The 12,578-nt window shown below is 50.3% G+C and overlaps 1 protein-coding gene across 3 annotated transcripts in view; it reads left to right on the top strand.

Annotated features, from left to right (window-relative positions):
• The first annotated feature begins 6,570 nt into the window (after window positions 1-6,570).
• Window positions 6,571-12,578, top strand: part of WLS (Wnt ligand secretion mediator) — a 38,731-nt gene continuing 32,723 nt past the window's right edge. Inside the window, exons 1-2 of one of the 3 annotated variants that reach the window (XM_061577585.1) lie at window positions 6,571-7,084; window positions 9,471-9,609. In XM_061577585.1, the coding sequence (XP_061433569.1) occupies window positions 9,501-9,609 (109 nt within the window). In that variant the 5' untranslated portion in view covers window positions 6,571-7,084; window positions 9,471-9,500. Of the gene's footprint in view, window positions 7,096-9,436; window positions 9,610-12,578 lie in introns of all 3 variants that reach the window. The other 2 variants (XM_061577584.1, XM_061577583.1) reach the window with 2 other exon arrangements.

The following is a 12,578-nucleotide window of genomic DNA, read 5'->3' as shown; positions in this document are numbered from 1 at the left end:
GGCTGGGTGTATGGAATTGATGTGGTCGAGGAATTGGTCTAGAGCAAGCCGGCCATGTGGCCAGATGACAAAAGTGTCATCCACGTACCTCTTCCATAAGGTTGGGCGTAGAGTGGCCAGTCTGGATGGCGTCAGTCTCAAATTTCTCCGTGAAAACGTTGGCTACAACCGGAGATAGGGGGGAGCCCATTGGGGTGCCCTCAGTTTGTTTGTAGAAAGTTCCATTCCAAGTGAAGTATGTATTGGTTAAGCAGTGTCTCACCAGGGGGGGCACCTCAGTGTTCAGTCCTTGATGAACCAAGTCTTCAATGATTGCGATGGTGTCAGGTACAGGAACTTTGGTGAATAAGGAAATCTACATCAAAATCTGACAAGCATTGATTTCTGTTTACATGATTGTGGTTATGGTTGTACTTTATTAATCCTTAATCTCTGCCATTACACACAATGAAACAAGAAATGGTAAAAAAAAGAGTTAAAACAGAGCAGTGTAATACAATACACTATTCGAAATTATTGTAAAAAAAAAAATAAAGCCCATCCCATGTGTTAGTGATTTTTTAAATATTTTAGGCAGGAAATGGCAGGAAATTCGTTTTCAAATTTAGATATTTTGAAATCCTTTATATTAAGTTCACTTGCTTGCTTAGGACCGTGCAAAACTTTCGGTCGTTTTTTAACCCACTTCCCGTGATCCAATCGAGCTGACATTTTCCACACAGACTCGTTGTGCGTGACAATTAATGTTCGTGAACAAAAAATTCCAAAATTTTACACTTTTTAGGACAAAAATATTATATTTAATTACCAATTGCTTAATGCTGCCATGCAATCATCTGACCCATAGGTGGCAGCCATCTCAAGCCAGAGGACGAGAGGACTCTAGCCGCCACGCATATAAAGGATTTATAGTGAAAAACTTTGTTTTTACCGGTTATACTTGTTCTGGGTTGGGACCCCCAGACAACCTGGAAGATTTGGTCCCCCCCAATGTTGACTCCATGGCTATGGCCTTGACAACGTTGATAAGCCACTTCGTGTGAGCTATCATTTCTTATCAGCTTCTGAACAGAAAAACAAAATCTGCATAGGTCGGTGGGGGTGCCTTTGACGCCTTGGGAAAAGAAAAAATAATCAAAGTCAGCAAGTAGGCTGGAGCTTCATGATGGATTGTAATGTAATCGAAGGACTGTGTTGTTGTTATTATTGTAGTCGTCTTGGTGTGGTCTGGGACTGTTGCTGCTGTTGACAAATTTGGAAGGAATGTTTGTTCTTGTGCAATTCGTGAGAGATTCCTCGGGGGAGGGATTGGCAAGAGATTCCTCGGTGAAGGAATTGGCAAACATTTTGCAAATCAGGGCACGCGTGGAAAATCATTTTGAGAGCCAGCGATAGTTTTTTTTAGTCTAAACAAAGACAGGAGTGTACCTGCAATCTGCCCGCGTTATAATGAATACACACACACACACACGCTGAATATGTGACAATAAACAAAGGGGCCTTTATTTTAACAATTTAAAGAAAGGGGCAGTGTCTTCCTCAGGGTGGCGAGCTCGTCCAATTAGGTCGACCGCAGGTTAAGACTTAACCACAAAATTGATAGTCATTTTACGGACCCTCTGAGCGATGATGGGCTATGTATTGATCATCTTCATCATTATCATCAACAACCGTGTATGAAGGCCTCCTCAGGACGTCGCCACCACTCACGATCCTCCAGCCCCCCCGCAGGAAAAAATTTACCCGTAAAAACAAAGTTTTTCACTATAAATCCTTTATATGCGTGGCATCGGGGCGGCTAGAGTCCTCTCGTCCTCTGGCTTGAGATGGCTGCCACCTATTGGTCAGATGATTGTCTGGCAGCATTAAACAATTGGTAATTAAATATTTTTTAAAAAATTCCCTAAACAGTGTAATTTTTTGTCACGCACAACGAGTCTGTGTGCAAAATGTCAGCTCGATTGGATCCCGGGAAGTGGGTTAAAAAACGACCGAAAGATTTGCACGGTCCTAAGCAAGCAATCGAACTTAATATAAAGGATTTAAAAACAAAGTTTTTCACTAAAAATCCTTTATATGCGTGGCATCGGTTTTATTTTATTATTCATTTCTGTTTTTCTTGAGTAAGAGTTTCATTTTTATCACATTGGTATTTTAAATTAAATATGAAAAAAAATGTTTCCTAAAAAGTGGAAAATTTTGGATATTTTTTTTCACGAAAATAAATTATCACGCACAACGGAGTCTGTGTGCAAAATGTCAGCTCGATTGGATCACGGGAAGTGGGTTAAAAAACGACCGAAAGATTTGCAAGGTCGTAAGCAAGCAAGCAAGTGAACATATACTGGTAGGAACGAAGTGAACCAGCCTACAATAGATTATATCGTCCGTCCGTCCGATGTCCGATTAGGTGTAGCAACATCGCCCCCTACTGCAAACACTTGGCAGGACCCTACACAAACCTTTAGACTCAGTGAGGCTTTCCTGGCTAAACAAGTGTAACATTCCCTTATAATTCCCTGAGATAGTTTTTAAATAATTCCCTGAGATAGTTTTTAATTAAAACATTTAAATTAAAAATTAACTCACAGCGGCCTAAAGCCTACAGCTAGGCCTAAAGCCTAGAACTAGGCCTCAAACTCTCCCTTCGTATCGTACCCCTGCGTGTGTGAAAGGGAGATAATGTTTAACAATGTTACATTCCCTGATGTTTTTAAATAGAAACATTTACATTTAAAGCTTTTACATTATTAATTAAAACATTTAAATTAAAAATTAACTCACAGCGGCATAAAGCCTACAGCTAGGCCTAAAGCCTAGAACTAGGCCTCAAACTCTCCCTTCGTATCGTCCGATTTGGTGTAGCAACATCGCCCCCTACTGCAAACACTTGGCATGACCCTACAAAAACCTTTAGACTCAGTGAGGCTTTCCTGGCTAAACAAGTGTAACATTCCCTTATAATTCCCTGAGATAGTTTTTAATTAAAACATTTAAATTAAAAATTAACTCACAGCGGCCTAAAGCCTACAGCTAGGCCTAAAGCCTAGAACTAGGCCTCAAACTCTCCCTTCGTATCGTACCCCCGCGTGTGTCAAAGGGAGTTAATGTTTAACAATGTTACATTCCCTGATGTTTTTAAATAGAAACATTTAAATTTAAAGCTTTTACATTAATAATTAAAACATTTTAATTAAAATTTAACTCACAGCGGCCTAAAGCCTACAGCTAGGCCTAAAGCCTAGAACTAGGCCTCAAACTCTCCCTTCGTATCGTCCGATTTGGTGTAGCAACATCGCCCCCTACTGCAAACACTTGCCAGGACCCTACAAAAACCTTTAGACTCAGTGGGGCTTTCCTGGCTAAACAAGTGTAACATTCCCTTATTATTCCCTGAGATAGTTTTTAATTAAAACATTTAAATTAAAAATTAACTCACAGCGGCCTAAAGCCTACAGCTAGGCCTAAAGCCTAGAACTAGGCCTCAAACTCTCTCTTCGTATCGTACCCCCGCCATTTCATTTTATTATAGCCATTCATTTGTTCGTTCCTACCAGCCCACCCCGCAGGGACCTGTTGAAAAGGATTTAAAAAATCCACCCAGCAGCGCCTTGCACGCGAGCAGATTCCATCGCTCCCTCAATCTTGGCTGCCGCCGAACTCAAATACCGTGCGTCACGAGAGATGAGATGGCGATTGCATTCGGATCTCCTATCACAGAGCAGTGGCGTCCTGACAGTTGTCCGTGGAAGCGGACATCACAGAACTACGCCTGAGATCCCTTCAAGTGACTCGTGAACGCACAGTAGGGTAGGGGGGGGGGCATTTGGTGATACTGTGACAACGACCCCCCCCCCCCCACACAGACAACGACCCCCCCACCCACACACAGACAACGACCCCCCCCCCCCACACAACGACCCCCCCCCCCCCACACAGAGACCCCCCCCCACACACAGACAACGACCCCCCCCCCACAAAGACAACGACCCCCCCCCACACACAGACAACGACCCCCCCCCCCCACAAAGACAGCGACCCCCCCCACACACAGACAACGACCCCCCCCCCCACAAAGACAACGACCCCCCCCCACACAACGACCCCCCCCCCCCCACACACAGACAACGACCCCCCCCCCCCACACAGACAACGACCCCCCCCCACACACAGACAACGACCCCCCCCCCCCACAAAGACAACGACCCCCCCCCCCACACACAGACAACGACCCCCCCCCCCACAAAGACAACGACCCCCCCCCACACACAGACAACGACCCCCCCCCCACAAAGACAACGACCCCCCCCCCCCACACAGACAACGACCCCCCCCCCCCACAAAGACAACGACCCCCCCCCACACAACGACCCCCCCCCCCACACACAGAGACCCCCCCCCACACACAGACAACGACCCCCCCCCCCCACACAGACAACGACCCCCCCCCCCCACAAAGACAACGACCCCCCCCCCACACACAGACAACGACCCCCCCCCCCACAAAGACAACGACCCCCCCCCACACACAGACAACGACCCCCCCCCCCACACACAGACAACGACCCCCCCCCCCACAAAGACAACGACCCCCCCCCCACACAGACAACGACCCCCCCCCACAAAGACAACGACCCCCCCCCCCCACACAGACAACGACCCCCCCCCACACAGAGACCCCCCCCCACACACAGACAACGACCCCCCCCCCCACACAGACAACGACCCCCCCCCCACACACAGACAACGACCCCCCCCCCCCACAAAGACAACGACCCCCCCCCCACAAAGACAACGACCCCCCCCCCCACACAGAGACCCCCCCCCCACACAGAGACCCCCACACAGACAACGACCCCCCCCCACAAAGACAACGACCCCCCCCCCCACAAAGACAACGACCCCCCCCCACAAAGACAACGACCCCCCCCCCCCACACAGAGACCCCCCCCCACAAAGACAACGACCCCCCCCCCCACACAGACAACGACCCCCCCCCCCACACACAGACAACGACCCCCCCCCCCCCACACAGACAACGACCCCCCCCCCCCACACAGACAACGACCCCCCCCCCCACACAGACAACGACCCCCCCCCCCACACAGACAACGACCCCCCCCCCCCCCCACACAGACAACGACCCCCCCCCACACAGAGACCCCCCCCCCACACACAGACAACGACCCCCCCCCCCACACAGACAACGACCCCCCCCCCCACACAACGACCCCCCCCCCCACACAGAGACCCCCCCCACACACAGACAACGACCCCCCCCCCCACACAGACAACGACCCCCCCCACACACAGACAACGACCCCCCCCCCACAAGACAACGACCCCCCCCCCCACACACAGACAACGACCCCCCCCCCCCACAAAGACAACGACCCCCCCCCCCACACACAGACAACGACCCCCCCCACAAAGACAACGACCCCCCCCCACACACAGACAACGACCCCCCCCCACACACAGACAACGACCCCCCCCCCCACACAGACAACGACCCCCCCCCCCACACAGACAACGACCCCCCCCCCCACACAGACAACGACCCCCCCCCACACAGACAACGACCCCCCCACACACAGACAACTACCCCCCCCCCCACAAAGACAACGACCCCCCCCCCCACACACAGACAACGACCCCCCCCCCCACAAAGACAACGACCCCCCCCCCACACACAGACAACGACCCCCCCCCCCCACAAAGACGACCCCCCCCCCCACACAGACAACGACCCCCCCCCACACAGACAACGACCCCCCCCCCCCCCACACAGACAACGACCCCCCCCCCCCCCACACAAGACAACGACCCCCCCCCACAAAGACAACGACCCCCCCCCCCCCGACAAAGACAACGACCCCCCCCACACACAGACAACGACCCCCCCCCACACAGAGACCCCACACACAGACAACGACCCCCCCCCCCACAAAGACAACGACCCCCCACAAAGACAACGACCCCCCCCCCACACAGAGACCCCACACACAGACAACGACCCCCCCTCCCCACACACAGACAACGACCCCCCCCCCCACACACAGACAACGACCCCCCCCCCCCCCACACACAGACAACGACCCCCCCCCCCCCACACAGACAACGACCCCCCTCCCCACACACAGACAACGACCCCCCCCCTCCCCACACACAGACAACGACCCCCCCCCTCCCCACACACAGACAACGACCCCCCCCCCCCACAAAGACAACGACCCCCCCCCCCACACAGAGACCCCCCCCACACACAGACAACGACACCCCCCCCCACAAAGACAACGACCCCCCCCCCCCACAAAGACAACGACCCCCCCCCCCACACAGAGACCCCCCCCCCACACAGACAACGACCCCCCCCCCACACAGAGACCCCACACACAGACAACGACCCCCCCCCCCCCACACAGACAACGACCCCCCCCCCCCACACAGAGACCCCCCCACACACACAGACAACGACCCCCCCCCCCCACACAGAGACCCCCCCCCACACACACACAACGACCTCTACACCGACTGTAACAATCTAGATTTGAAGCTGTAACAGTTTGTGTTACGGGCTTCTCACACACAACACACACAACAACACAAACACACACACAACAACACAAACACACAGACACAACACAAACAAAACACAACACAAGCCCGTGAGCTTCATAAATAACAATGACAATGATGGACTTAATGGTGGTGGGGGGTTGTTGGAGGCTTTCTTTGTGGTGCGTGGCTCGTGAGGGAGTGGTCTGAACACTTCAAACAAAAACCAAAAAAAAACTTTTGGCGTCGCTTCCACCCACCACCACCAACCACTACCAACCATCATCATCATCACTACGCCCCCATGGGCTTTGTTCGTTCTCGACAACGAAGACGAAGAGGAGGACGACGACGAGGAGAGAGCGACTGAGTTTGTGGCGTGAGAGCTGAAGGGAAATCAAATCTCTCCATTGCTTTCTTCATCGTTGTTTTTGTTTAAAGAGGAAGAGGAGAGAGAAGGCGGCAACGACAACTTTGTGCGGTCGTTGTGAGGGACGTGGGAATTCGTGAAGACGTCGACTTTGAGGTGATTTTGAGGTGATTTTAAGGTGATTTGTGGTGATTTGTAAACAGGGTTAAATTGTGAGGGGATTGTAAGGAATACTGTGAGGTGATTTTAATGTGATTTTTAAGGGAGGTTTAAATTGTGAGGTGATTTTAAGGTGATTTTTAAGGGAGGTTTAAATGGTGAGGTGATTTTAAGGTGATTTTTAAGGGAGGTTTAAATTGTGAGGTGATTTTGAGGTGGTTTTTAAGGGAGGTTTAAATTGTGAGGGGATTGTAAGGAATACTGTGAGATGATTTTAAGGTGATTTTTAAGGGAGGTTTAAATTGTGAGGGGATTGTAAGGAATACTGTGAGGTGATTTTAAGGTGATTTTTAAGAGGGGTTTAAATTGTGAGGTGATTTTGAGGTGATTTTTAAGGGAGGTTTAAATTGTGAGGGGATTGTAAGGACGACTTTTGAAGGGATATAGTTAAAGGACTACTGTGAGGTGATTTTGAGGTGATTTTTAAGGGAGGTTTTAATTGTGAGGTGATTGTAAGGAGGGCTTTGAGGAGATTCGTAAGAGGGACGACATTTAGGTGATTGTGAGGTGATTTGTGAGGTTTTGTAAGGGGGGCAACTTAGGTGATTGTAAGGGGGACGATTGTGAGGGCGACTTTGAAGGGATATAGTTAAAGGACGACTTTGAGGTGATTAGTAAGGAAATTGTAAGTGGTCGACTGTGGGGGGCACAGCTAAACCCCCCTTCTACTAAAACACCGTGACGACCCAAGTTGTAAGAATAACAAAAGGGCGGGAAGAGGAGCGGTGAGTGCGAGTTAAGCCACTCGGGAGTTCAGGGGGGTTTGGGTTGGGTGCTCCCGCCGAAGAGCTCCGGCCAATCGTGTCAGGCAAGCTCGCAGGGCTCGAAGAGGCCTTAGTTGCGACGAGGCCTTAGTCGCACCGTGAGGCCCTTAGTTGCAGCGTAACAACTTTGATTGTTGTTATTGTTGAGGTTGCAGCCTTCCTCTTAACTTGTCACACGCGGTGAAGGCGGGTTGAACTACTCGGGAGTTCAGGAGGGAAGGGTGGGTTTGGTTGGGTGCTCCCGCCGAAGAGCTCCGGCCAATCGTGTCAGGCAAGCTCGCAGGGCTCGAAGAGGCCTTCAGTTGCGACAAGGCCTTAGTCGCACCGTGAGGCCCTTTAGTTGCAGCGTAACAACTTTAATTGTTGTTGTTATTGTTGGGGTTGCAGCCTTCCTCTTAACTCGCCGTCACACGCGGTGAAGGCGGGTTGAGCTACTCGGGAGTTCAGGAGGGAAGGAGGGGGGGGGGTTTAGTTGGGTGCTCCCACCGAAGAGCCGCGGCCAATCGTCTCAGGCAAGCTCGCAGGGCTCGAAGAGGCCTTCAGTTGCGACGAGGCCTTAGTCGCACCGTGAGGCCCTTAGTTGCAGCGTAACAACTTTGATTGTTGTTATTGTTGAGGTTGCAGCCTTCCTCTTAACTCGTCGTTACACGCGGTGAAGGCGGGTTGAGCTACTCGGGAGTTCAGGGGCGTTGGGTTGGGTGCTACCGCCGAAGAGCTCCGGCCAAACGTCTCAGGCAAGCTCGGAGGGCTCGAAGAGGCCTTCAGTTGCGACGAGGCCTTAGTCGCACCGCGAGGCCCTTTAGTTGCAGCGTAACAACTTTGATTGTTGTTGTTATTGTTGAGGTTGCAGCCTTCCTCTTAACTTGTCACACGCGGTGAAGGCGGGTTGAGCTACTCGGGAGTTCAGGAGGGAAGGGGGTGGTTGGGTTGGGTGCTCCCGCCGAAGAGCTCCGGCCAATCGTGTCAGGCAAGCTCGGAGGGCTCGAAGAGGCCTTAGTTGCGACGAGGCCGTAGTCGCACCGTGAGGCCCTTAGTTGCAGCGTAACAACTTGGGTTGTTATTGTTGAGGTTGCAGCCTTCCTCTTAACTCGCCGTCACACGCGGTGAAGGCGGGTTGAGCTACTCGGGAGTTCAGGGGCGTTGGGTTGGGTGCTACCGCCGAAGAGCTCCGGCCAAACGTCTCAGGCAAGCTCGGAGGGCTCGAAGAGGCCTTCAGTTGCGACGAGGCCTTAGTCGCACCGCGAGGCCCTTTAGTTGCAGCGTAACAACTTTAATTGTTGTTGTTATTGTTGGGGTTGCAGCCTTCCTCTTAACTCGCCGTCACACGCGGTGAAGGCGGGTTGAGCTACTCGGGAGTTCAGGAGGGAAGGAGGGGGGGGGGGGTTTAGTTGGGTGCTCCCACCGAAGAGCCGCGGCCAATCGTCTCAGGCAAGCTCGGAGGGCTCGAAGAGGCCTTAGTTGCGACGAGGCCTTAGTCGCAGCGTAACAACTTTGGTTGTTGTTGTTGTTATTGTTGGGGTTGCAGCCTTCCTCCATACTCGTCGCCACACGCGGTGTAGGAGAGAGAAGAGAGAAGAAGAGAAGAAGAGATGGCGGAGGGCGCGATCATCGAGAACATGAGCAGCCGCAAGCTGCTGGTGGTGTGCGCCGTGGTGCTGCTGCTGCAGACGATGGCGTTCCTCGTCGGCGGACTCATCTGTGAGGAAACTTCGCGATCATTTGGGGGGCTAAGGTGCACCTAGCCTGGCACTAAGCGCGGCGGTGATGTCACCGCTACTTTTGTTGTTGTTGTTGTTGTTTTTGGGGGGCTAATGGTGGTTTGGTAAAGAGGGGGGGCACATTGAGACGTGGGTGTAATAATAGCAACTGGATTTGCTTATCGTGATTAACGGAATGTTTTGTGTAGACGGGAAGGAGGAATCCGAAGAGCTATAAAGCTTTTACACTATGAGACATCTCCTTTACCGGTGGCAAAATATAGTAATAGGTTTTTACTCTTTCAACTGGTACAAAAATTGGCACCTTTATACAAGGCATCATGTTTGCAATAACCACAACACAAGCGGTCAACGCAAACAAAAATCTCTGTTGAGGACAGTGCATATCATTATCATCATCAGAGTTGTTTAATGTAAAAAAAAGTGCCAGAGTTCAAAGTATAGCAGAGGTGAACAAATCATTTAACGAAACATATACACAACTTTTTGTTATTAAACTATCTTACAGGGATAAGGGTCACCACTGAACTATTTGGCTTCTTTTTAAGAAGCGACCCGGCCACAAATGATAGCGCAACGAAATAGAATTATCGTCGTTTGTAAATGTATAGCAGCAAAAGAATAAGACAACTCTTTATTGTATGTAAATTTTAAAGTTGTATCCAGTACTGTAGTCTGGTTATGTTTGTTTTTGTGTGTCCGCGTGTGACCAGGTTTGTACAACTTTATTATGATATAAGTTTGAAGGGTGTCTTATTTTCGGGAGCGTCTTAAAAAAAACAGATAAAACGCTAACGCATGATGTGTCAGCTGATGCGTCTGTTGGTAAACAAATTTTAATGATTCTGACGTAAATATTAACACTGTAAATGTATCCGAGATAAAGGGGAGGTCTATGTGTGTGGTCAATGGAAATGCATTCTAGATTTGAAGCTTTTGTGACTGCAAGGATTCATACTCTTAGGTTTTTTCGGTAAAGTCACGTAGGAAATGCATGCGAGGTAAATATGCATCTGTGGTCTTTGTGGTAAATTGGAGATGCATTCGAGAAAAGGTTGTTCGGGGTAAGACCCTAGCAGGGAATGATGGCCTGAGGATGACATCATAAGAGGATTGGTGCCCGAAAGATGTGGCACTCACTTGAGCATATTGGCACTACGAGACAGAGGAAAGTGGAAACATGACGAAATGTGCAGTGTGGCACCTTGCAGGGCTATCTTGTCGTGATGCTGATGGTGAAAAATGGAGAAGCAGCCAACCTCTCTTGAGGTCACGGAGGTTGAGCTGTGGTCAGTGGAAATGTGCCTCGTAGTTTGACCCAAGTCACTCGTAATGTGCCAGGTATCTCAAGCTAAGGCAGGGTTGATCCTGGATTTTTCCTTGGATGGATGGCCCACCTTGGAGTGCACAAGCAGGTTGTGCCATTTGACTGCTACATGGATTCTGCGGCGTTGCCTTCACCAACCAGCGCAGACCGCCACGGTGGCGATATGTTAACTACCTCGCCTGGTGTACAGGAGGTCGTGATGGGTTCCATCCAGACCCTGACGCCTGCTGCTGTATATTTGGAGTTTGTGTGTTTCTCTCATCATCATCACGGTGGCTTGGAGATGTTAACTCCCTCGCCTGGTATACAGGAGGTCGTGGGTTCGATCCCCAACCCCTGACAATGGCTATATATTTGGAGTTTACGTCTCTCTCATCATCATCATCACGGTGGCTTGGAGATGTTAACTACCTCGCCTGGTATACAGGAGGTCGTGGGTTCGATCCCGACCCTGACGCCTGCTGTATATTTGGAGTTTGCGTGTCTCTCATCATCATCATCACGGTGGCTTGGAGATGTTAACTCCCTCGCCTGGTGTACAGGAGGTCGTGGGTTCGATCCCGACCCTGACGCCGGCTGTATATTTGGAGTTTGCATGTCTCTCTTTCATCATCACGGTGGCTTGGAGATGTTAACTACCTCGTCTGGTATACAGGAGGTCGCGGTGGGTTCCATCCCGACCCTGACGCCTGCTGTATATTTGGAGTTTGCGTGTTTCTCTCTCATCATCATCACAGTGGCTTGGAGATGTTAACTACCTCGCCTGGTATACAGAAGGTCGTGGTGGGTTCCATCCAGACCTGATGCCTGCTGTATATTTGAAGTTTGCGTGCGTTTCTCTCTGTCCGTGGTCGCGTGGATTTTTCTCTGGGTTCTCCGGCTTTTCCCTCCGCATTTAGAATCAACATCAGGCGTTTTTTGGTTGATATACATTTCCACCTGATGATAGCCACTTCGTTGAGCTATGCTTTGTGTGATAGCCAGGTCGCTTCTGAAAAATAGCTACACACAGCTCAGTGGGGCATAGCCTGGTCAAATAAAGAGTGTTTAGTTTTAGTTCGAAATATGGTCAAACAACTCCCATGACTGGACACAGTTTGGTGTGGCCTTCATTCAACGCTCTCTCTGTGCCATGTTCTGGGTCAACGACACCGGCAATCGTGGTCCTTCCATTCAGCTCTCTATCCGTGAGATTTCCTCAAGAACTCTTCGTTAGATGCGCCCAGTTGCATCCAGTTGTTCAAATGTCATGCGTACTTTAGCCGCTGTCTTTCGTGTTTTTTTTGTACATATAATTTTTCTCTTGTCAAAATGTATTTATCAGTGTCTTGTTTTCTTATTTACGTGTCCAAGAAGCAATTTAAGTGCATCTCAGCACTTGGATTCATAAAAGGACTAATTATACTCTTTGGTTCTTTCGGTAAAGTCACGTAGGTATAAAATCCCACCTGATGACGGATGCTTGTGTTGCGCCCGAAACGTCGTGATCTATTTTTTTATTTTCTACCCCACGTGACTTTACCGAAGAACCAAAGAGTATGGATTCCTGCAGTCACGAAAGCTTCAAATCAAGAAAGAACTTATTATATTTTAGATATTTTTTATGAGGACTCAAAAAATAT

This window comes from Lethenteron reissneri, chromosome 64 (genome assembly GCF_015708825.2).
Source record: "Lethenteron reissneri isolate LAM-NWPU_2019-01 chromosome 64, ASM1570882v1, whole genome shotgun sequence".
Classification (NCBI taxonomy): Eukaryota; Metazoa; Chordata; class Hyperoartia; order Petromyzontiformes; family Petromyzontidae; genus Lethenteron; species Lethenteron reissneri.
This window is presented reverse-complemented; position numbering and strand designations above follow the sequence as displayed.